This window comes from Rhipicephalus sanguineus, unplaced genomic scaffold (assembly GCF_013339695.2).
Source record: "Rhipicephalus sanguineus isolate Rsan-2018 unplaced genomic scaffold, BIME_Rsan_1.4 Seq412, whole genome shotgun sequence".
Taxonomy (NCBI): domain Eukaryota; kingdom Metazoa; phylum Arthropoda; class Arachnida; order Ixodida; family Ixodidae; genus Rhipicephalus; species Rhipicephalus sanguineus.
Genome location: NW_023615197.1, coordinates 71,954 through 95,462, shown reverse-complemented (window position 1 = coordinate 95,462; position 23,509 = coordinate 71,954). Strand labels below are relative to the sequence as shown.

Genomic DNA, 23,509 nt, shown 5'->3' with positions numbered 1-23,509 from the left:
AAAATACGCGCGCGTCCCTTGCGATCGGCACTATGTGTCAGCATTATCGCGCCGTCAGATCACTCGCGCCGATTAAAAAATTGTAAGCTCATCATATAAAGCCTGGCACACTTACTTTTGTGGGCGAAGTTGGCAGACAGCTGCTACAGGCTATTAAAAACACAACGTTTTAGAGCCAGAAAAATACCGGCCTTTATATTTACAGCACAGCGAAAGTTTGTGATGAGCGTCCTTCGGCCCAGAAACACGTCGCGAACCTAGCGGCCGCCGCTAGCAACATGAGCGGTTGGGCGATGTGCTCGCGGCGCCCGTTTGGCCAGCTGTTCTATTCTACCACCGTTCCCAGGGCCAATGCTGCGGCCGCTATTCGTCGCTGATGGTCACGTGGTCTACATACGCAATTTTGGTATTTTTGTTTCCTGAAGTCAAGATGGCAGCGCCCACGAAACGCGAATGGAGCAGTTTGTTTACACCTACCACGACCTCCTCTTTACACTCAGCCGCTGCAGAGAAGGCACGTCCCGGCCGCTCGCACCGTCACCGTGTGCAGGTTTTCCGCGTCAGTCGCCCTTCTTGTCCTGAATAACCGACCTATCCACCCTAAGTTTATGGTTTACGCTTCGAAGAACTGCTACTGGACGAAGAACCGCGTCTCATCACCATGTCGGCCGTTTGCGCTGCGGCTGAACGAGCATCGGCGGCCGAGACGATGTACTCTTTCACAACTTCCCACATGTGAAAAAACAACCTCCTCAGTGGATCGCTGCTGTGAAATGAAGTAATTTCAAGCCTTCGATTACCACTGTTCTCTGCTCAAAACATTTTCGTGACGGTGACTACCATCAGAGTTACGCTAATGCAAGCAATGGGATCTCCGGTGAAATCTACTCCACTAAGGCCTGGCGTGGTGCCGTCAATGTTCGTTTACGAACGGAACGAATCGCAGGCACCGAGAGCAGCATTCTCGATGAGGCGAAAACATGAGGTGAGATGTCGAACGTTGGAGCTTACTAGGCTGCATGTATAAAAAAAAGCCGGCAGATCCCACGCATTGTGGGAATCGATGTAATGCGAAGCAGCCAGCAAAGAGCTGCATACATCGGCTAGTATGTCATTGAGGAAAATGCGTGTCATAGTTTTGATGTTAACTCCTATTATTTATGTTCGTCACACAGTAACGTCGCACAATACCAACTTTGGGGTAGATCAAGCTAGCGAAACGGCCGCCAGCACACCACGAGCGTGGCACGTAAGTCATGCTGTGCATGACATGTGTGTCATGACTTTCATGTTAACTCGTGTTATTTATGTTCTTGACACAGTCACGTCGCAAGATACCAATTCCATGAGCGTGGCACGTAAGTCATGCTGTACATGACATGCGTGTCATGAATTTTATGTTAACTCGTGTGTCATGAATTTTATGTTAACTCGTGTTTTTATGTTCGTCACACAGTCACGTCGCGCAATACCAATTTCGGGGTAGATCAAGCTAGCGAAACGGCCGCCAGCGCCCCATGAGCGTGGCACGTAAGTCATGCTGTACATGACATGCATGTCATGATTTTCATGTTAACTCGTGTTTTTATGTTCGTCACACAGGCACGTCGCGCAATACCAATTCCGGGGTAGATCAAGCTAGCGAAACGGCCGCCAGCGCCCCATGAGCGTGGCACGTAAGTCATGCTGTACATGACATGCGTGTCATGATTTTCATGTTAACTCGTGTTTTTATGTTCGTCACACAGTCACGTCGCGCAATACCAATTTCAGGGTGGATCAAGCTAGCGAAACGGCCGCCAGCGCCCCATGAGCGTGGCACGTAAGTCATGCTTACATGACATGCGTGTCATGATTTTCGTATTAACTCGTGTGCTATTTATGTTCGTCACACAGTCACGTCACACAATACCAATTTTAGGGTAGATCAAGCTAGCGAAACGGCCGCCAGCGCATCATGAGCGTGGCACGTAAGTCATGCTGTACATGACATGCGTGTCATGATTTTCATGTTAACTCGTGTCACTTATGTTCGTCACACAGTCACGTCACAAGATACCAATTTTGGTGTATATCATGCTAGCGAAACGGCCGCCAGCGCACCATGAGCGTGGCATGTAAATCATGCTCTACATGACATGCAATTGTCATGATTTTCATGTTATGACTTGTCATTTATGTTCGTCATACAGTCATGTTACGCCATACCAGTTTTGGTGTACATTCGATTAACGAAGCGCCCAGGAGAGCACAAAGTCGTAGGCGGCTAGATAGATAGATAGATACGCTCAAAGTCGCAGAAGTTCGCTAAGAAATGCTTCGCATTTAAAAAGTTCATAATGTCATTCTACTCTGCGAAAGTGGATGACCAGCGAAGCTGTATAACACACGACACGAAGGTGACGTGGAATTTTGATGAAAGGTGCAGAACGAGATCTTAAACGCGAAGCATTCCGTAGCGAACCAAAGACACTTTGACCGTTGCCATCTACATGTCTAGGTGCCTACTTCTAGACGCTTTAGTGGCCGACTCTTACACATGGCATGTACCAAAATTGGCGTAGGAGGACATGAGTGTATGACGAATACGATTCACAGGATTAACGTGAAAAATCGCCGCACCTATGCCGCAGGACTACGCATCGGAAAGCATTGTGAGCGGTTTCTTGACGTCATAGAATGTCAGCGCCTTGCTCCTTGTCAGCAAGTGTTTCTTAGCTTTAAACGTGTCCCTGCATTCTCTTTCCCACGACCATTTTTTATATTTTTTTTAGTAGTCGATAGAGCGGCTGCGCTACTGTAGAGGCGTTCTTGAGAAGCTTTAAATAAAAATTCCATATTCCCAAATACGCCTTAAGCTCTCAAACTGTAGTGGGCTCGGGGGCTTGTAAGATTGCTATCTTCTACGTGCCATTAGGGTAAATGCCTTGTTTAGTGACCTTGCGACCCAAATATGTGAGATTTCTCAAAGAAGTGGCATGTCTCCGTGTTGAGCCATCCTCCCGTGTCAATTTGCATATTCAGTGTGCGCCCTTCAACTTCTACGCTCACTTCATAACATGATTGAATTGCATTAAGCAAATGGTACAGTTCATGCTGCATCTATAAAAAAAGTTCATGAGGCCATTCTACTCTGCAAAAAACAAAAACAAAAAAAACATTGCCTGTTACGCTTGCACGGGTATTGTTGTGTGTTTTATTTATGTAAATAATATTTTTTCTACCATGTGTGATATGAATTGTACGTTTGTTGCAAATCTTTTCAGCTGTCGCTCGTTGCCATGTAATTGGTCTCCTGGGCCCTAGTCAAGGTGTTTTATTACAGCTTTTAGCGCAGGAGACCATCCAGAATGTAATGTATTTTTCTTTTATTCTGGAAACTAAAGAGAATGGATGAATAAATGCTCTGAGCCCTCGTCAGAACACTCAAGCGCATGCAGGCTCCTTGGACTCTCTTTATCATTTGGGCACATGCTTTTCAAATGACCTACTTTTCAACATTTCCGACAAATAGAGCTTTTGTACCAATGCACTTAGAAGAGTGTCCCCTGCCGCATCTTTCACATTTTTCACTCCTGGAGACTCTCCTTTCCTTGGATTAGCTGGTCTCTGGGCTTGATGCGATCGGCTCTTGAATACGTTCACTGTTAGCTCTTGTTCTTTCGACTGCATTTGCTCAGTGTCTCGCACCGGTAGTTCCCTGTCCACGGGGATTTTACAAGCAACAAACAGGAAAGCCCTTTGCCTCAGCTATATTGTTAGCCATCAAGAAATGCTTAAAATGCTTTGATTACGACTCTTACAGTTTGAGTGTTTGGGTCGAACTCCACTATTTTCCTAAGTGGTGACATTTTGAAAAGAAGTAGACATCTTTGTTTCTCCTCAGTTGTTTCCTTGCTTCTGCTGGTTGCGAGGTCGATGTCCCATCATTGTTGCTCACGGTAAAAGAAGCAGATAATAGAATAGCTGTCATGGCCCAGGAATGTGTGCTGTCACAGTGTCTCGTTCATCAGAATGGCCCAATCTGCAAGAAAAAGCAAAGCTGAATCCAGCTGTCCTTCTGGGTCGTTGGCAAGGCGCATCTCTTTATCAAAGGAGCACCATTCACTCTTCCTTGGCGATGGAGCCAGCAACGCGATCGCTGCTGCTGCTGCTGCCCATTACACAATACACGGACGACGGTCATGTCTCTTCGGTGGTTACAGGGTGAGACCTCGCAGGCACCACGCTACCATCTCTCTCTGATGAAGCGCACAGCCTCCTGTTGCTCGGACAACCTCTTACCTAGGACTATTCCGACATCTCAACCTCCAGGGGATGCGGTCCAGGCTTCCTTGGCCGTGGAACTCGCAGTCTTGAGTGCTGCTACCACAGCACACTTCGTGTACATGAACCCTGGCTCTTCGGGCACCTCACCCGACAGTGTCGCCGAGCTCATGCGTGCCCTCATGCAAATCGCACGACAGCTCGACCGCTTAGTGCCATTGAGCCTGCTGCTTTCAGCCTGCTTTCACCATCTCCTTTGGAACTTCCAGAATGCCGCGTTTTCCAGGAGGACGCTGTCTGGTGGATTCAAACTGTCAACAATCTCAGCACACGCCGTACGCGGCCGGAAAATCGAAAATGACTTGTGGCCATCAACAACCGTCTTCATGATGGCGCCGAGGCATAGTTAAAATATGAAGGCATAGATCAATGGTCCTGGCCGGTATGCAGCACTGTTCATAGCAGCATTTAGCCCTTTTCTGCATGCCGTAACCCTCTCCCAACCGCAAAACAGAATAGAGAGCGAAACCACCACGACCTCACAACCGTGCCTGTGTTCCCGTGACTCAGAGGTTCTCGGGCAGCTCTACCTCTGACGTTGGCCACAGGAGCTGCACTCCACTGCAGGACGCAGTCTTTGTGCCGGTATCCGATGCCATGGTATCAGTGAGAGAGGCCGTGACCACTCCGATTACAGCGCAGTTGGGTGAACTAACCCGAGGTTCGCCTTCGCTGGGACACTTGCAGATGCGAGCTTCTCTCGTGCCTGAAATACTCTAGTGAAGGAACAGGAAAAGCCTATACCACCAATTGCCGTGCTCGCCGACCCATTGAAGCCTCTTGTGCTGCTTCAAGAGCATTTACCGAGTGCGCGCCGTATCACCATGCGCCGAATGAGACACATAATGTAACAGGGGCTGCGTTGACACCAGGCACCCATTGAGTGGACACCAGGACATGCTTGTGCCTTCTAGGTGAAGATGGAAAAGAAGTCACAAAATGGAAAACTCAAGATTTACAAGAACCGTAATATGGTCAGAGCAGCCGTACTGAAAGGAAAAACCCGCAGCATCTGATTGCAGACCAGCAAAGCATACACGGAATGGAGTACAATGCGTCGAATACGCAGGCATTCAGCGAGAAGGTTCACTTGCACGAGCGCAAGAAAGCTTCCCCGTTGCTAATCCCACTTCCCGTTGACGGAATATCTATCATGAAGAAGCCTACGCTGCACTTCACAGCCACGGCACCCGAAGAGCCACCTAGACTGCTTCCAGAGCTGTCGGGTATCGATGAAAAAGAGGGGAGTGAGCGCCCGGTTGATAACATGGAAAGTTTGGCTGAAGAAAAGGATTTTTCATTTCCCCCAAAGCCACAGAATGTTTGTGACAAATGTCCTGACCTTCCCAGTGTTGACAATCATGAGATGTAAGCGAAAAGGAGCACCAAGAGACCTTGCCACCCATGGTGCCTCTTTGGATTCTGCTCCGCCCTCTTCCTCTGGGCATGCTGCGACCACCGTTACCTCTGCGACAAAGCCAGTGGCCAGATGCATGTTTTACAGCTCACATGACGTTGCAGCGAGGCCGAGACCGACCACCACGATGCGGGCAGTGTTGGCCATCAGAGACACTTTTGGCATGTCCCCAAACCAAATTGTAACCACCGCGATGCAGCCAGCACCGCCCACCAGAGGCATTGTCAGCAACTCTGCAGGCTCGCTGTCATGGTCGAGTGTGATGACAAGGAACGACAGCGGGGGTTCAGGTGCACAGGCAGCTAGCATGAAGAGGAAGGAGAACCAGATAGTCGAAAAGCTGTCCCCGAAAAGGGTGCGGTCTTTGCGTCTTATTCATCACACTACCGATATGTGATGTCACATGACTCGCAATGCAGATTGTCATCCAGATATACAGGTTGTGTGGCATGCCGTGCTGTGACAGAGAGAAAGATTACTTAATTCATATTTCGTTATTCTTGCGATCATCTTACGTGACAAGGGATGGGCAGTGTTCTAGTTGTGTCAGCTTAGAAGTGCTTATGCATTTAAAAGGAGCGTGTGGAATAGCTATATATAAAGATGAAGATATTCTTACAGTTATTTCCAGAACTGCAGAGGCCGATTAGCCGTACTCAGTTTATTTTCAATTTTAATCAAGTAGATTCCCATAAACATCTTCCACTATCTGATACTGTTCTAATAGGCGTCATAATTCAAACTGCATAAAGAAGTATGTGATAGGTTTGAGTTTTTGAATAAAACTTATGGCAATTTCTAAAGGAAAAGCTGGGTACAGCATCGAAATAACATAACACCAGGCGATTATACAAAAGTATAATGGCTTCACTAGATTTTTTTTAATATATGTTTGAAAAGTATGTATTTTAATAATTGCCATAAGTTCCTGTGTTGGTGTGTATACATCACTAACTGGACTTTTTCATACACTATTTCTGATTCTTGGGCAGTTACTCTCTGGAGACGCAACCATCGGGCACATGCCAAGACCATGTCATTGTAGTGAAAGAGATCGTGTAAGAAGGCGTTCATTTATTAAATGCGAAGCATTTCTTAGCGAACCTTTGGCACTCTGAGCGTTTCTATCTACGTACCTACCTACCTGCCTGCCTGCCTGCCTGCCTGCCCGCCCGCCCGCACTGCCTTGCCTTGGCTAATCTATCTATCTATCTATCTATCTATCTATCTATCTATCTATCTATCTATCTATCTATCTATCTATCTATCTATCGAGCCAGCCAGCCAGCCAGCCAGCCGCCTACGTCTCGGTGCTCTCATGATCGCCTACTTAACTTGGTGTAGACCAAAATTGGCATGGGAGGGTAAGAGTATTTGACGAATATGATTGTCGGGTCATGGCATGAATAACGTGAAAATCCTGTCACGTACGTCGTCAAACCCTTTCCTCCAGACACATGTGGCACATACCCGTTTACCACGGGCCGCAGTGTACGGGTATGCGCCACAGGTGACTGACAGTTTATATCAAGAACGGCGAGAACAGACATTGGTAACTTAAATGCGAGAGCGTTAAGAAAAACCGCCATCGGCAGCGTTGAGCCGACGAATGTAAAGAATGAAATTTAGGATCCCAGCAGGAATTGAACCCAAGCATTCTGCGTGGCAATCAGGTATTCTACCACAGAGCCACGCCAAGTCTATAAACTGGTTTGGAAAAACAGCCTACGCAGGTGTTATGTCGGTGCAAAGTGAATTGTTGTTCTGGTGCTGGCTATCTAATTTTGCATGAAAGCAATAAACACTACATGATACTCCCACGATACAGTCGTCCTATCAGATTAACGTCTGTGGTTCCAGTGTTGGCTCCGCTTTTATAGCAGTCTAATAAATGTTACATTTGTATTCCTATTATTCAGCAAGCTATATTGAAGCATTGCTCGACCCCGGAGGAACATATTAAGGAAAGTTACATATGATATTCACATGAACGTACCAAAAAGTGCACTTAGTCCGCCAGAATGACGCAGTGTCATCTTCATTTCTTACGAGGCTGGGTGATGGCCTCATGCTGACCGAGAATGATGCCACATTGACTGGCAGCCGCTTCGTAGACTAGGCTACATAGGCCACATACGCCCAGATAGTCTACGAATACGACAAGCGCCATCCACTGATGCTGGTCTTCCTAGCACTATCCAGGCCAACCAGCCTCGACGGCCTATACCTCACCAACGCGAACGGTGACTTCAGGTTCTGACATGTCGCCGGCTCTATCGCCAGACAGTTTGTCGACGAAATGACCGAGGCATCCCAAATTTCCAATCTTTAGCGTCATTTTGTAACGTTTCGCATCAGTAAAAAAACTTACGCCACAGTCACCTTCCCGCCGCATGTTTCGCATAAGATCGACTCCCACGGTACGTGGGATCTGCCGAATTTTTTTCTCTAATCTTTGGCATTATTGCTCACAAAAACGCAATTTATTTTAGGATGACTGTGCAGCAGATTCAGTACGCAAGGCAGCACTGGGTCTGGCTTGTGAGTCGGGAGAAGCTGTAGACACATCACCAGACTTGGCGTGTGAGCCGGCCCATGGCGCAAATAAATCCGTTCAAGTGGGACTACCAACCTGCCACAAAGCATCACAGGCAATTGTAAAGAAAATTCTGTCATCAATTGCTACACAAACAGAACCACATGCTGTTTCTTCAGGTATGTCTCTGCATTTGCCGTAAGATAAAAGAAGTCAGTTTCGCTGCAAGGGTGCCATAGCAACAAATGGTAATGTTTCACGAAGTAAGGCTAGCAGCTCTTCCCTTTAGTCTCCGATACGGCATCGCTCTGCAAAACACTGACGTAAGGTAGTACGGATGCTCCAGTGAGTGAACCAACTTTCGTGCTGTCTGTAGCTTCAATGCAAAAGTAAGCGGTGAGAGCGCAGCAAGTACGAATGGTACAAAGATGTTGGTACTGATCTCTTTCGAGATAGCGTACAACTGCACCTGCTTATACTTCTTTACGTTACCGTTACCAGATTACGTTTACCATTTTACCAGAACTTGAGTTTTAGTAAAGTTTTTAGCTGCCCAAACTTAAACCTTTACGTACGTACGTAAACCTTTACGTTTGCGCTAACCACTAAATCGTGATGATAACTGCATTTAAACTACATTTAATTTAGATAATATTGAATTACGCTGCGGCAGAATCATACGAGAGGTTTTTAGCGTGGTGCAGTATCTCGGTATAAGCAAAGGGGTGTAGCTATACCGGGTTACCGGGCGATGGTGTTGACATCTTGTGACGCTTCGTGCACCACAATCATGGAATGGACACGTTTGTTTTGCTTAGTGTTCTTGAGGGGAAAAAATGACTGAAAAGGCAACTCATTCGTAATTATGCCGCTGCAAGGCATATACATTGAAGTAGAATGGCCGATGTTTCTGCAATAACAATTTCGCGCTTGCCTGGTACACCTTGGCCCCGCTAGATGGCGCCACCTATCTAGCCCGTCCCGTCTTTAGGCCTCTCACGTTTCCGGATTCGGTATTCTAGGTCGCTCTAGTCTCGGTAATCCGGCTGAAATAAGATCCGTAAGTGGCGCTCGCACTTCGGCTTATTTTGACTCGGCGGCTGGAGTCTCCGTGAAGCTGATATCGCGAGTAGCCACGAACGAAGGTGGATTTGCGAGATAGGGCCGTGAACGTAAAGCCTATCCGGCGAGTAGTTTACGTTCCGTAAAGGTTCGCGCATGCGCAGATTCCATCCGGTAACACGGTAACAAAAAGACGTATACATTCAAGCTAAAACTCCCTACTCTTTCGTTACCGTCAGAAAATAGTCATGTTCCATAAGCCCTGGGAAGAAATATTTTGCCAGTTTGGAAAGTACTCCAACACGCATTTCAGCATACCAAATTATGCATAATTAATGCTCTTTCCAAAAAAACGTACGTTGTACAGCAACAAAAATATTGTGGAATGTATAAAAATTTGAAAATTGGTAATATTCTGTTGCCAGCTGATTAACAGTGCAATACAAAACACTGTATATGCAAGAACATTCAAAACGAAAAAAATTCAAAATATGCAATCTGGAGATAAATGACCCAGGAATAGTATAAAAATAATAAATGCTGTACACAATGTTGCTATTAACATAGACAAAAAAAAAATGTGAACTGAGATACTGCTTTATTGCTCGTGCCTTGCCGTGAAGCATTTCCTGGTTTATTTTTCATGAGACACAGGTGCACTCAAGTATTATTTGCAGAATTGTTTTGTTTTTTTATGAGAAGAGCCTGCTGGTGTTCCAATATAGATGGATGCCCACAATGTGAACCATCCCTATATAAATCAGATGTCCAGTGAACTTCACCGGTTCTTCTGGCGTCACTTATTTCCATGAGCCACCTCTCTCCTCATAGGTATGCGTTCCCAAATATCAATCCAAGCATATTTATTTGTATTTTTGATGATGGTATCGAAAAAAAAATACAACGAAATCGCGCGCAGTCCTAAAACGTCTTGCATCGCTCCGTAGTGCGGGGCCGAGATGTGCTCTGGGCGGCCTTCTTGTCGTGAAGAGAAGTCTTGCAGCTGGCGCCATCATATTGCGCCCGAGCGGCATGTAGAAGTTTGCACATAACCAGAGTAGCTCTAAGGGTGTTGCACAAAGGTCAGCAGCTATCGCGCGCGCGGCGGAAGACACCACTTCACGCCGCAAACTAAACCATCCCCTGAACGGCTGCAAATATCCCCGGCTGACGCGAAACAACGTCCCCATTGGAGCTTGAAGCTGAGGCGCTGTCATCTTTGGAGTCAAAGCTCGTCGTCGCTCAATTCAGGTGCGGTTGCAAGAAAGTTGGAGCGGCGCGCGCTTCTCGCGGCACAGGTGCTTACCCATGCGCGAGGTGACGAAGACGCCATGGGAGCGACTAACGACACTGGATGCGGCCCTGTGTCTGATTATAACGATAGAAGCGGAACCGAAGCTGCTGGAAACTGGCTCAAAAGGCCACTTCCACTCGTTATACATGCGGCGGACCTTGGGAAATAACTTTTGTCAAAATAAATCTTCCCCGACTCCAAACAACAGCTCTCTAGTGAAGAGGTGGCATAAATGTTATGGCAGATATTACCGCTCAACACTGTCAGATTGTGAAGCTGACGCCACGATTTGGTATTTCACTTGCGAGGATTCTTTTGATTGCAGAACTTTGATGCTACTGAAGCATAACCACGAGCGGCATGCATTTCTCTCAAGTTCGTCGCCAAGCGCATTTTCCCAACAACACACGCACATTGGTTCTCGCAAAGGTCTGTCAAAAATCACTACGTTGCCGAAATGGGCAAATTCAAACTGATTCTGAAAGATCAGTTGCCAAAATCGACGATTCAAAGGATCGATCACCGGAGATCGATTGAATAGGCATGGTAACGGAAGAGTTAACCGAAGTTTACAGTTGCTGACCAAGCAACTCGACTGCTTCCCCTTCACTTGGCTCTCCTTCTTGTGCCTTTGCATGATGAAGGTGGCCAGTGTGTTTAATCTTTGAATAGCGGCCGTCGTGAGCCCTCGCTTGCTTTCCACTCAGACATAGAAGATGTGACATGCAGGATGGTGTTATTGATTCAGACTTTATATGTAACCTGACGGCGACGGCGCAAATGCACCTCGAGTGTCCGTATAATTGCTGTCAGAATAATGACGGAGCGATTGTGTGTATCGTTCGTTGTGGTCATGGCGGAATGCAACTTCGCACCTAATATGTAACCTGAATTAAATTATGTTACAATGGCTATCATTTCCATGAGAGATGTGCTTGCAGGGGCCTTTGACAATTGCGTTTAATTTTAAACCAAGAATAGAATGTACAGTGTGTCTCTGTATTCACTGTTAGAACGATGCCCAAATATGTAATAGCACGGCTATATAGCATGATACAATATCCGAAAAAATGGCGAAGCTTGAGCTAAGTCGCGCAAGGCTTAAAGACAGCGAAGCTGGTCGATTCTCAAGTTTCGAGAAGTTTTTTGCTAGGTTTGGCTAGGCATCACTGCCTTTGGCTAAGCATAACTGTGTTTTGCCCATACGTAGCAGGCGTGCCCAAGTTACATGCTCGGAAACTGGATCAAGACTGTTATCCTCTGAAGCGATGCTCTGTCGAACTTTGCACTTGGAAGTTCTCAAGCACAGGCAGACTGCGCGCGGATTCGCAGCGATTTCGCATGTATCCCTCCGTCGATTGACACACCCAGGCTCTTGCGCTTGCTGGCGACACTTGGCAGCAGCCCTTTGGCTCAATGTCTCCAAGCATATTCCAGCTTGGCTGCACGTTATCTTTCTTTATACGCGGCTTCTTCTTTTGGAGTTCGTTTAGGTCTACCCATGGCGAAGAAAAGGTGCAGCACACACTCTCGACATAGATATAGTGCGACGACTATGAGTCAGCATGCAGGAATGGTTGTGTGCAGTGTCAAGGCAGGTGGGGCGAAGCTTGGCTAAGGTTACGTAGGAGCGCAGTTAGCCTGGTTGCCATGGCTACGCTAGGTAACATCACATCTATGTGAGGTATTCAGTTGACGAGCATGGTTTTACGGATAGCATAAACAGCTTCACTGTTAAAAGCCTATGAATTCATACCACGTGATGCTTTCAGTGCGGTTGAGTCTTGCAATTAGGTGCTCAAATCAGGCGGGCTCCATTCCAACTACTGGGCTGGTTGCTGTGCTCGCACATGGCGTAGGTGATTGTTAGCCTACTGGCTCAAAAGTGGATGGTCTCACGCCAGTCACTCTAGTGTGATCAGAATGATTCATAAGAGTGACTGTACTCTACCAGATTGTTTGGGAGGTTGCCACCGTACCTGACCAGAAGCCTGCTCTTGCGCCAGGTTCTTAAGGGGTATTCAGACGGGGGAGAAATGCTCGGAGAGACGGGGGGATTGCGGATCACGTGACCGCGACGTCACGGATTAGCGAGGTGGGCGTGACCCCCCCGCGCCTCCTCAGGGGAGGCGGGGACCTTTCCCCGAAAGGACAAACGATCCCCCGGCGGTGGGGGATATAGCGAAATTTCGGGCTCTTGTGTGGCCACATTGTTGCACTTGCTCCTGCAGAGAGCGGCAGGGGTGTACAGTCTGCAGCTGCATGGTTGTCTGCATCTCGTCGTCAGCAGCTCGTCAAACGGGTGGTGCAAGCCGCCAGAGTAGTCTAGCAACACTGGTCTCCCCCTCCGTTTGCCTCGTCCGTGTGAGTGGGGGGCATTGTGGAGACTTCTCCTCGCGAGCTGACGTCACTAGGCTCCGCCTTTATCCCCCGAGCATTTCTCCCCCGTCTGAATACCCCTTTATGGACCCCTGCATTGATGTTTCGGTGTGCTCCTCCGATTATGAATGCCTGCTGGATTCACTGCGTACCGCCCAGCAGCTCCTTGGAATTTTTACAGCAGAGCTGTTTAAAGGCCAGCACCGATGATTTTTCACATTCAGTGTATCTCAGTAAAACTCACTGGGTGCGTTCCTTTGCACGTTTTCATTATTTATGCCAAATAAAGGCCGGAGAGGAGTGCAGATTCTTCAGTTAATTTTATTGGTGGCCACGAATTGCCTACCTGGCTTTGCACAGTTATTCACAACTTTTTTTATTCAAGTACCCTAAAGGCCTGAGCAGGCATTACATAGGGGCGCTAAAATACAATAAATCAGTTCAGTTTTAGTGCACATTTTATAGCAGGTTAATACCAAACACAATAACAAAAAGTTCACGTATTCAAACTGGTATTCAGCAGTGGGCGCACATTCATCAGAACAGAATAATAGACTAATAGAAACATATAGACATACGCATATATATATAGATATTGTTTTTTACGGATAACATAAACGTCACTGTTAAAAGCCGGGATCTTACAATTAGGTCCTCGAATCCATTTGGCTCCAACTGTCGGGCTATATATCTATATATAAATATATATATATCTATATATATATATATATATATACAGGGTGTTTCAGCTAAAAAAGCAAGTATTAAAAATATTAAACACAGGTGCTATGCGTCTCGAATTAGCGCAGTATTGTTCTGAGCCATATAGAGCACGCCAAAAATTTTGCAATCCGCCAAGCTCGGTAATTAACAAAGATTGCTTAATGAAATTTTTAAATAGCAACTCTAGAGAAAAAATTTCAATACAAAAGTTGTAGCGCTTGTTCAGAAACATCGAATTCTTTATTTTGCTAACTCCCCTGCTTAATTTTTTTCTGGCCTTTCTTCAAAGCGCGTGAATTTTAAAAAATACCACGTGACTGCCGCCTAACGCGCGGCTCTTTTAGGTCCCTCAAATGTAGTTGAACGAATTATCAAAGGCTGCTCGCGCACGAACGCGATTGAGCAGGCTACCGGTGACTGCGATGGACGCCAATTGATGATAGGCGCGTACCGTCTAAAGGAAAAAAAAATGTCTACAAAAGAGCGGCCGCCACGTGTGGTGAATCTTTTATCTCAGTCCTTCATCACGCTGTCACCCTCACCCCTTCCAGTGCGTTTCTTCATTGGTGCGAAAAGAAAAGAAAAAATGCCCACGCTGCATCAAATGCTGCCTACGGTCGCATGTGCATTCGCTCCGTGGCTGCCGCTTTTTCGTTGAAGAATATTTTTTTTTTTTGTTCTTGAAACGTATGCTCATTTTGTCGCTTCATCCATCACATTCACCGATAGCCCTGTTCCATCGATCTGCGTGCGCGAAGCAGCCTTTGATAATTCGTTTAACTTACATTTGAGGGCAGTAAAAGCGCCGCGCGTTTGGCGGCAGTCACGTGGTATTTTTTATAATTCGCGCGCTTTAAAGAAAGGCCGAAAGAAAATTAAGCAGGGGAGTTATCTTAACATAGATTGAAAATTCGATGTTCCTGAACAAGCGCTACAACTTTTGGGTTGAAAACTTTTCTCTAGAGTTACTATTTAAAAAGTTCATTAGCAATCTTTGTTAATTGCCGAGCTTGGCCGATTGCAAAAAATTTCTGATGTGCTCTATATGGCTCAGAACAATACTGCGATAATTGAAGACACGTAGCGCCTATGCTTATTTTTTTAATACTTGGTGCTTTTTAGCTGAAACACCCTGTATATATATATGCGCATACAATTTATATCAGTGCAATTGCACGCCATCCGATACTGTTCGGATGAATGAAAGCAAAGCACTACGAAAAAGGACGAAGAAAAAAAGAAAAACTGAAGTGAACTTTTTTTTAATTTAAAAATGGTTATGAGCTACCTTGTCAAAAGCCTTGGCAAAGTCGATGAATGTGGCATCTATTTGCGATGAGCCATTAACGGCTTCGTAAAGGTCGGAGACCAGCTCGAATAACTTCGTCTCGCAAGAGCGACCCTGTTGGTAGCCGTTCTGGTTGCAAAAAGATGGTTGTGCTTTGTTAGGTACTTCATAATTGCCGATAATATGTGTGCTAATAATTTACATGGTATACTGGTCAGCGAGATGGGTCTGTAGTTGGTGACAGATGACGGGTCTCCAGATTTAATGATGGGAATTATTTTAGAACTTTCCATCCCTTGGGGACGCATCCTGACTGAATAGATTGTTGGAAAAGACATGCGAAAATGTAAGGTATAATTGGTTCAGTTAACTTTAGCAACTTCAGACAAGCATCACCTGGACCAAGAGTTGAGCTGTTAGAAAATGAATAGCAGTTTCGATTTTCTTTTCAGTGATTTTAATGTCATCTTTGAGGGAGGTAACAGAACCGAGATTATATTTTTCGGGAGTAGCAAGCTCACTCGAAAAAACGCCAAGCCTGCGTGGAAAGCACAGCACATTCACAGCGAAAGCTGAAAGAGCGGCATTTCCAGACCCCTTTGTAAAATCTCTTGGGGGTACTAATACAAGTACACATGCAAAGTACCCACTAAGTTATAAATCATAAATTTTGTGAAGTTGGGAAGCACCCTCTATGCCATTACTCGTCATTCTGTGGAGAAGCGAGGTACCAGCTGCACCTGTAAGGCATTTTGTGCACTTTGTTGATACGACGGCTGATGACAATGAAGAATTATGCTGACTGAGCCTTTTGTAATGGGAATTGGAAGCTTTAAACGACCCACTAATTACGTAATTTGCACTGTGTGATACTTAGTTTTTATTTCACTCTCCCGCCACGCTATATACATACGTACGTTAACGTGAGAGAAGAGGGGGGGGGAGAGAACTTTATTGAGACCTTGAGAAATGGATCATGGGTGCCTGATAGGCTTCCTTGGCACTCAATACAAGTGCACTTGCAAGATGCCCACTACGCTATAAATCATAATTTTGTGAAGTAGGGAAGCAGCACTGTGCAATTTTTCATCATTCTGCGGAGAACTGTGGTACCCACTAAACACCTGTAAGGCATTATGTGCATTTTGTTGATGCTGTGCCTGATGACGATGAAGCATTATGGCAGAGCCTTTTGTAATGGGTTGGAAGCAATCAACAACCCACTCGTTGCACAATTTGCATTGTGTGACGCCTGGTTGCAGAATTGATTTGTGTGATTCCTGGTTGTTATTTACCTGGTTGTTATTTTTATACCGCTACCTTAAAAAACACTTTCAGTTTCTTATTGAGTGGGCGGCTTCTAAGTGACAGGTCATCGCAGTGTGACGTCACGGGAAGAGAGCAACTCACGACGTACTAACAGCAGATCTGTCATCTGCTTGTGGTGCACACAAACAAGGAGTGCAGCGTCTTCAAGCGACCCTGACAATGACTAATGCTATTTAGGCTGCATGCAGGACGGAGAATTCGCAAACTCAGTGGAACTCTGTTGACTCCTCAGGATAATGTCCATAGCTGTGGGGCTCGCTTGCAGATGCTCGACGACAAAAACTTTAAAATCGAAGCGAAATATTTATAATTGTTGCCTGCCTCTGGTGTGTGGAGAGCATTAACATTGCATACAAAGACAATGGAAACAAAAATTGTCCCTTTTGCAATGTCTCAAGATCGTGTCAGTACTCCTTTAAGATAAAAAAACTCAGATGCTTTGCGAAGCTACCACATGGATGCCACATCTGTTAGGAAAAGGCAGTTCATCATTGTTCTCACAAATGCACTGGTCAACAATTTCGATCAGCTGAGCATGGGGGTACTATAAATAAATCTTCAACATCAATGCTGAACCAGAACACCCTTCTAGCTTATGCATTTTCAGATAGTTCATGATTTCTGTGGAACTGGACACAACAAAAGGATTGTCGAACTTTAATGTGTCCAGGTGAACTTGAAGATAACCTGAGGAGATGCAACCAGATTCCACGCTCAGAACTATAGCCTGAAGGGGGTATCGCGCACTGTGTGTTCGTCGTGTAGAAGACATCCAGGAGTGAAACCTTGAGAAGTACGGACTGCTGGGCGAGTTGGTAACTCATCTTAATGAGTTAACAACTCAAAGTGAAACCTTGCACTTCTTACACTTTTTCAGCAAAAGAATCCAGGTTGAACCCTTTGAGAAGTTCTGCATAGTGACTCATGCGTGGTACTCTGTATGTTATTTTCGTCCGTTTGCCTTCACTAAACTTTAGTTGAAAGTGAGCGCTTGTGTCGTGTTCTTCTCTCTTTGTCCATATCGTCAGTGCGCGCTCTCCAGTAACAATGAATACATACCAACTCGCCCAGTTTTCTGCTTTGTCGAGTGCTGAGAGTATTGCTTTGGTTCTCTGGACATTCATATCCCATATGCTGCTTCATTGCACTAACAGCTGTTCAATTCTATAATTTCTGCCAAAATAAAGTGTTCATGTTTGTATTGTCTTTTCTGTATAGAGAGCTTGCTTTTTGGAATAGGTAACTACACTTGTCTGAAATTGGTTACTGAAAAAGTAGTCACTCAATGACAATACCAAGAAATGTAATTGCTTATATGAATTGGTAACGTTTAAGCCTTATTGATGCCAAGGTTAGAAGTATATTTGGGTGTACATTGTTGTTTGTACTCGCTTTAAAAGTAGTTTATTTGCTGTTGCAAATGTCTCGATTCCTCAGAATTAGCAACCCAAAATTGCATGCTTCGGATATTGCCATAGGGGCATCGCAACGCTTAAAACTTATTTACCATTTTACACTTATTTTGCAGCCTAATCCAATTATGAAGTCAGGACTGTGATGGTGATGTGGCCATGTCTAGACTGGTACTTAGGATTGGTTGTGTTGAAACGTATGAAATTGACTAGTAACTTTTCCCACTGATTGTCTATAATACTACTGAAATGGAGAAAATAATGGACTTCATTGCAACGTTTAAATTTGAATCATCAAAATGAGGAAAACTTGCTTGTTTTACAAAGCACTGATTCAGACTATGCACTTAATAATGCATCCTTTCGTTTTTCATATCTGTCCTTGCTGAGAGAAACAGTATTCAGATTACTTGCCCCAATGCTTGGTTGTGGAAGTTTGATTTCATACTTTAAAATGTAAATAATGATTCGTAAGCAACTAAGTGAGTGAAACTTTATCAGGTCAATACGTGACTTTGTACCACTTAAGTAACCTAAATGACACACTAGTAGAAAGAAAAAACCGCACGACGCTCTAAGCAGGGTCTTCAATGAAGCATGTAAATTAAATAGGAAATCAACACTAGCTAAAAGAGCCCCCGTAACACAGCCCAACCAGCCGCTAGCATTTATAACCAAATACTGAAATGTGCTGTCAAACCTAAATAATATCCTCCGCAAATATTATCCAATACTAGCAAACAACGAGCACCTTAGAAAGTGTTTCCCGGTGTACGAAGGGTCGTGTATCACCACAAGAGGAATTTTGAGGACATGTTAGACCATGCAAAAGTAGAACCTCATTCTACTGCCCACTTGACACCTCGTTCTCGTCCAAGCTGTATAACTTGCAACACCTTTAAGATGACTTTATAGTTAAAAGCACCAGAAGTGATTATGTCCATCATATAAAACCTAGTTTTACCTGCACTAGCTCAAACGTTATGTACAATGATCGAATGTTCATATTATCACAAACAGTACATTGGCGAAACGGGGCAGCCTGTTCATGTTAGATTAAACGGGCAGCGCGCGGACACAGCAAAGAAAAAAAATTAGCGAAAGCAGTGGCACAGCATTTGAATGTAGCAGGTCACAGCTTCAAGGATCTCAGGCTTTACATACTTCAGTCAAACTTTCGGTCCCCAAGAGACAGTTAATATAGAGTGATACCTTATTCACAAGTTTAATACACTCCAGCCAGCAGGTTTAAACGTTTCAAAGGCGCATCTTGTATCCATCTGATATAGTACATACACAACGAAAACCAATGACAGTGAAGCCCTTCTGGGAATTTCTAACCTACCATTGTTATATATAATATATCTGGGTTTAACGACCCAAAACCACGATATGATTATGAGAGATGCCGTAGTTGAGGGCTCCGACAATTTCAACAGCCTGGGGTTTCTTAACGTGCACCTAAATCTAAGTACACGGGCCTCAAAGATTTTTGCCTTCATCGAAATGCAGCCGCCGCTGCCGGGATTCGATTCCCTGACCTTTTGGTCCAGTCAAACGCCATAACCACTAGACCACTGTAGCTGGGCAACCCACCATTTTGACTGTTGGTTCATTCTGACAACCATAATTCAGCGCAGTTGCCCTCTCCTCCATTTTCGCTTGGATTGGAGAAGAGGGCACGAAGCATATGGAGACAAGCATTAAGGAAATCAGATACAGCCTCCAAAAAACAGTCTGCTTGTGGAAACGTTGGCTCCAGCAGACACTGCTTACGAATATATCATTTGTTTTCCCTGTTATCATAATGCTTTCACTGAAGCAGTATGAGACGTTTGTGAGAAATGAAATGTGTAAACTGTGGTAGTAATATAAAAACAGTTCGTTGTGTAATGCACATTAATGTGCTTGGTAATTCTGACCACCAAAACCGTGATGCCGTTGTAACTTTTATAAATGTACTTCTTTTCCTTGCTTTTCCAGTTTGCACCACGTAAAGTTATTTCACTCATATTTTTTTCATATGCTTCATGTGTTGGAATAGACAGTTATAGTTTAGCGGGCTTAACGGAATAGCGGGCTTACCGGAATAGCGGGACCGAAATGCGCATGCGCAGTACCGTACGTGACCCGTAGCGTTTACCGTACGCACGCTATTTTTCAGATTTAGCGTTACCGTGTTTGCGTGGTTAACGTAGTGTACGTAAAATGGCGGCGGTTTTCGACGCCCGCTTCGAACTGAATTTAGCGTTGATGTGGACGGATCAACGTGTGTTGATCCGTCCACATCAACGTGTGTTGCTTTGCGCTACAATTTTTTTCCTTCAGAAGTCATTTTCCGTGTGTTGCTTGCGCTACAATTTTTTCCTTCAGAAGTCATGAACCAACTAGCCCAACAAAACGTATTGCTAAGGACGGATCCACTTCTTTCGTAGCAACGACTGTGCGAAATTGCTTCGCTTGCCTTCAGGTAGCTTCGACGACACGGTATTACGGATAACTTAGCGTAGTTTTTGAGATCGCTTCCCATTTCGAACGTCCCTAGGCCTATCTAGAAGATCGGTGTAAACAAGTCTGTAACATGAAAATTTTCGCTTTTGGTGCTTAGTTCATATTTATTTACTTTTATTTTCACTAAACAAAGGAGTAATGTTGCTGCGTGCGGGATACTGGCAAGCATTCTCGGTTTTGTTCTTTTCACTTTTTTAACGCATTCACCCTTCGCTAGGTGGCGCCACCGTCCCGGCTTGGGCACGTAAACGCTATCCCGCTAAACTAAAACACGCTTTCCGCAACCAACGTTTGCGGCACGGTAACGCTATTCCCTTAACCCCCGCTATCACGCTAACGCTAAACTATAACTGCCTAATATGAAGTGGTTCTTTTGCTGTGGTGTTCCATAAATACTTCTCTGCAAAGAGAGTATAATAAGTAGAATTATGGGTTATTGTTTGTCGGTGCACATTCAAACACTTTTGACTCTTTCAATATAGCATCGGAATGGCATCTAAATCAGATTCTATTTTTTCGGCACCTGCTGTTTGCATGTGTTAAGCATAGAATTTATGTGCTGTAAGATAGGAGTTTTTGTAAGACTTGCTGTGTCGGTGCACTATTGCCATAACAGTAGCTTGGGTTTGTGCAAGGCAAGACAAGGTGATTGTCTACTTCACACACATGCGGAGCAACTCTTGTGTATTGCCTGCTGCTATAGTTCAGTTCACTGTAGCGTATGACATAATTTGCATTGCCTTTGCGTGCTCTCGATGGCTTTGCAGGCTCCTTGTCCTTTGCGTCTTTGGATCAGTCTTCTTCAATGGCGTCTGTACGAGCCCTTCTTCATTCCTGCCAGCAGTGCACCTATGTGTCCTTGGATAAGTCGACTATGGACAGACACCTTCGGAAACACATGGGCGAGCCCCCCTTACAGTGCCACTTGTGTCCAGCTGCATTCATTCACAAGTCCAAGCTGCTGACTCACATGCGCACCCACACAGGAGAGCGGCCCTTCTCCTGTGTCCACTGCAGTGCGTCCTTTGTGACAAAAAGCAACCTCGTGAGACATATCCGTATGCAGACAGGAGAGCGGCCCTTTTCCTGTGTTCACTGCAATGCATCCTTTTTTTTAAAATCAACCTCATTGAACACATGCGCCGTCACACAGGAGAGCGTCCGTTTTCGTGTGTTCACTGCAGTGCATCCTTTTCGATCAGATGCAACCTCACTAGCCATATCCGCACGCACACAGGAGAACGTCCCTTTTCCTGTGTCCACTGCAGTGCGTCCTTTGTGCAGAGAAACGGCCTTGTGAGACACATCCGCACGCACACAGGAGAACGTCCCTTTTCCTGTGTCCACTGCAGTGCGTCCTTTGTGCAGAAAAGTGGCCTTGTGAGACACATCCGCATGCATACAGAGAGCGTCCCTTTTCCTGTGTTCACTGCAATGCATCCTTTTCAGTCAAAGGCAACCTCACTCACCATATGCGCACTCACATGGGAGAGCGTCCCTTCTCGTCTCTGCGCTGTAATGCATCCATTAGTCGGAAGACCACCCTTGTAAGGCACATCTGCAAGCACATAGGAGGCGAAGGCGAGGCGAAGGTTGCACCAGCGCGGAACGACTGCAGCCCTCACTGCTATCTAGGAGGTAATGAGCTTTGGGCACAAAGGTAGGTGAGCCCAGATATCTGGTAACTACCTGTGCTCTATCTTGCTATGTGCGCACAATGTTCAGGAAGTGACATTATGCCAGTGCTTTGGTGACATGTCGATGCAAAAGGCAGCGTGACACGACATTCTTCTGAAAGATGGTCTTGAGTTCATATATGGCTCCGTGGGAGCCTCTTTCACTGTTTGCTAACTAATATGTTTAAACTGAGCGAGAAGAGAAATGTAAGTGTTTGGTTACTGTAAACCATGATCATAATGAAAGCGACAGATGAGAACCAAGGAAAGCAAACGGGAAATAACAAAATTTTTACGTAATTGGTTGTAAAAAATGATTAAGGAACAAAATGAGAGTTGGAAAATAAAGAGGTTGAAGCAGGTGGGTGGTTCCTCTTTCAAATTGCTGAAGTGAGGGTCTCAAATATGTCAGATATTACACCTTCACTTAGCAGACAGGAATTTAAAGGACCCCTGACATCGAAAGTTATGTCTGCGACTTTTTACTGTAATTTGTAGCTTTGTGTCTGGTAATTCCGGAATTCAATCGTAAATACTATAACGCATCATATAATTAATGCTATCGTCATTAATTGAGAACAAATTTTCGCCAGTTCAAAACGTCCGCCTAAGTACCATAAACTAGTGCCCCTTATCGGGGGAGTGCCTAAGATCATGTTCACTCAAGCTTGGGTGTCGTTGAAAGCGCAGTTTTCAAATCGGGGCCGCGCCCGCGGTAAACAATGAAACTATATGCGGGTGCTTTGGTATTGTTTAGTACGTTCCCCCCACCCCTCTCCCACCTACCCAGAAAAAGAAGCGTTCTGGCCGGAGCAGCCAGAACTACGTTGTGAGCTGCCCGTCAACGCAGCGAGAGGGGTGACGAACAATAGCCCTCGCCAGGTGCCAGTCGGGATATTGTGCGCGCCTCACAAATATTCCCTGCCGTCGACAATACTCGTTTTACTCGTGAAAGCTCACACGGGTATGGTGACCATACACCGGGCATCTGTCTTCGTCATACTAGTGGCGATGTCGCGAGGTGCTAAAAACTCTGATGAGCACTCACGCTTACTTTTAAACCAAATTAAATTTTCTTAATGGCAACGTTCATCACTCATAATTGGTCAGAAGAAACGTTGGTCAGAAGTGCCCACGCATGTAGGACTATCAAACAACACTAGCATCTCGAGTTTCGAAATTCGGTGTCAGGGATCCTTTAATGTGCAACGAGATTTCGTAGTCCACAATGGGAATCCTGTGTTACATCATTATGAATTTTGCACAGTCATTCTCGTTCCGCTCTTGTTGCTTTAAAATTAAGAAGACATTAAAACTGATAGGTGGCACCAATGTATATCGAAGCGCGCTTCCCTGTGCACCAGATGTATATTGGTGCACAGGGAAGCGTGCGCCGAAATGAAATACCTGTGGGAGTCGTAGCTTATTATTATTACCTTTGCATTAGTAAGGATCAGTAGGGATCGCATACACGGGATGTTCTGGAGTATGGACATGCCGTAGAGAACTTTTACTCGACATTCAAAATTCATCGAACCCCATTCCTAAGCTGCCGC

The 23,509-nt window shown here is 45.3% G+C and overlaps 1 protein-coding gene across 1 annotated transcript; it reads left to right on the top strand.

The window, feature by feature from the left end:
• Window positions 1–442: 442 nt before the first annotated feature.
• On the top strand, window positions 443–21,577 carry LOC119377229 (oocyte zinc finger protein XlCOF22-like). The gene is made up of 3 exons (XM_037646796.2): window positions 443–985; window positions 8,236–8,458; window positions 21,045–21,577. Exons 1-3 carry the CDS (start codon window positions 857–859, stop codon window positions 21,575–21,577), a joined length of 885 nt encoding a protein of 294 aa, XP_037502724.1. The 5' UTR covers window positions 443–856.
• The last annotated feature ends 1,932 nt before the right edge of the window (window positions 21,578–23,509 follow it).

Coding starts and splice junctions, on each gene's coding strand:
- LOC119377229 (XM_037646796.2), top strand. CDS start 857: ATGCAAGCAATGGGATCTCCGGTGAAATCTACTCCACTAAGGCCTGGC. Junction 986..8,235: donor CGATGAGGCGAAAACATGAG/GTGAGATGTCGA, acceptor AATTTATTTTAG/GATGACTGTGCAGCAGATTC. Junction 8,459..21,044: donor ACCACATGCTGTTTCTTCAG/GTATGTCTCTGC, acceptor ATGGCTTTGCAG/GCTCCTTGTCCTTTGCGTCT.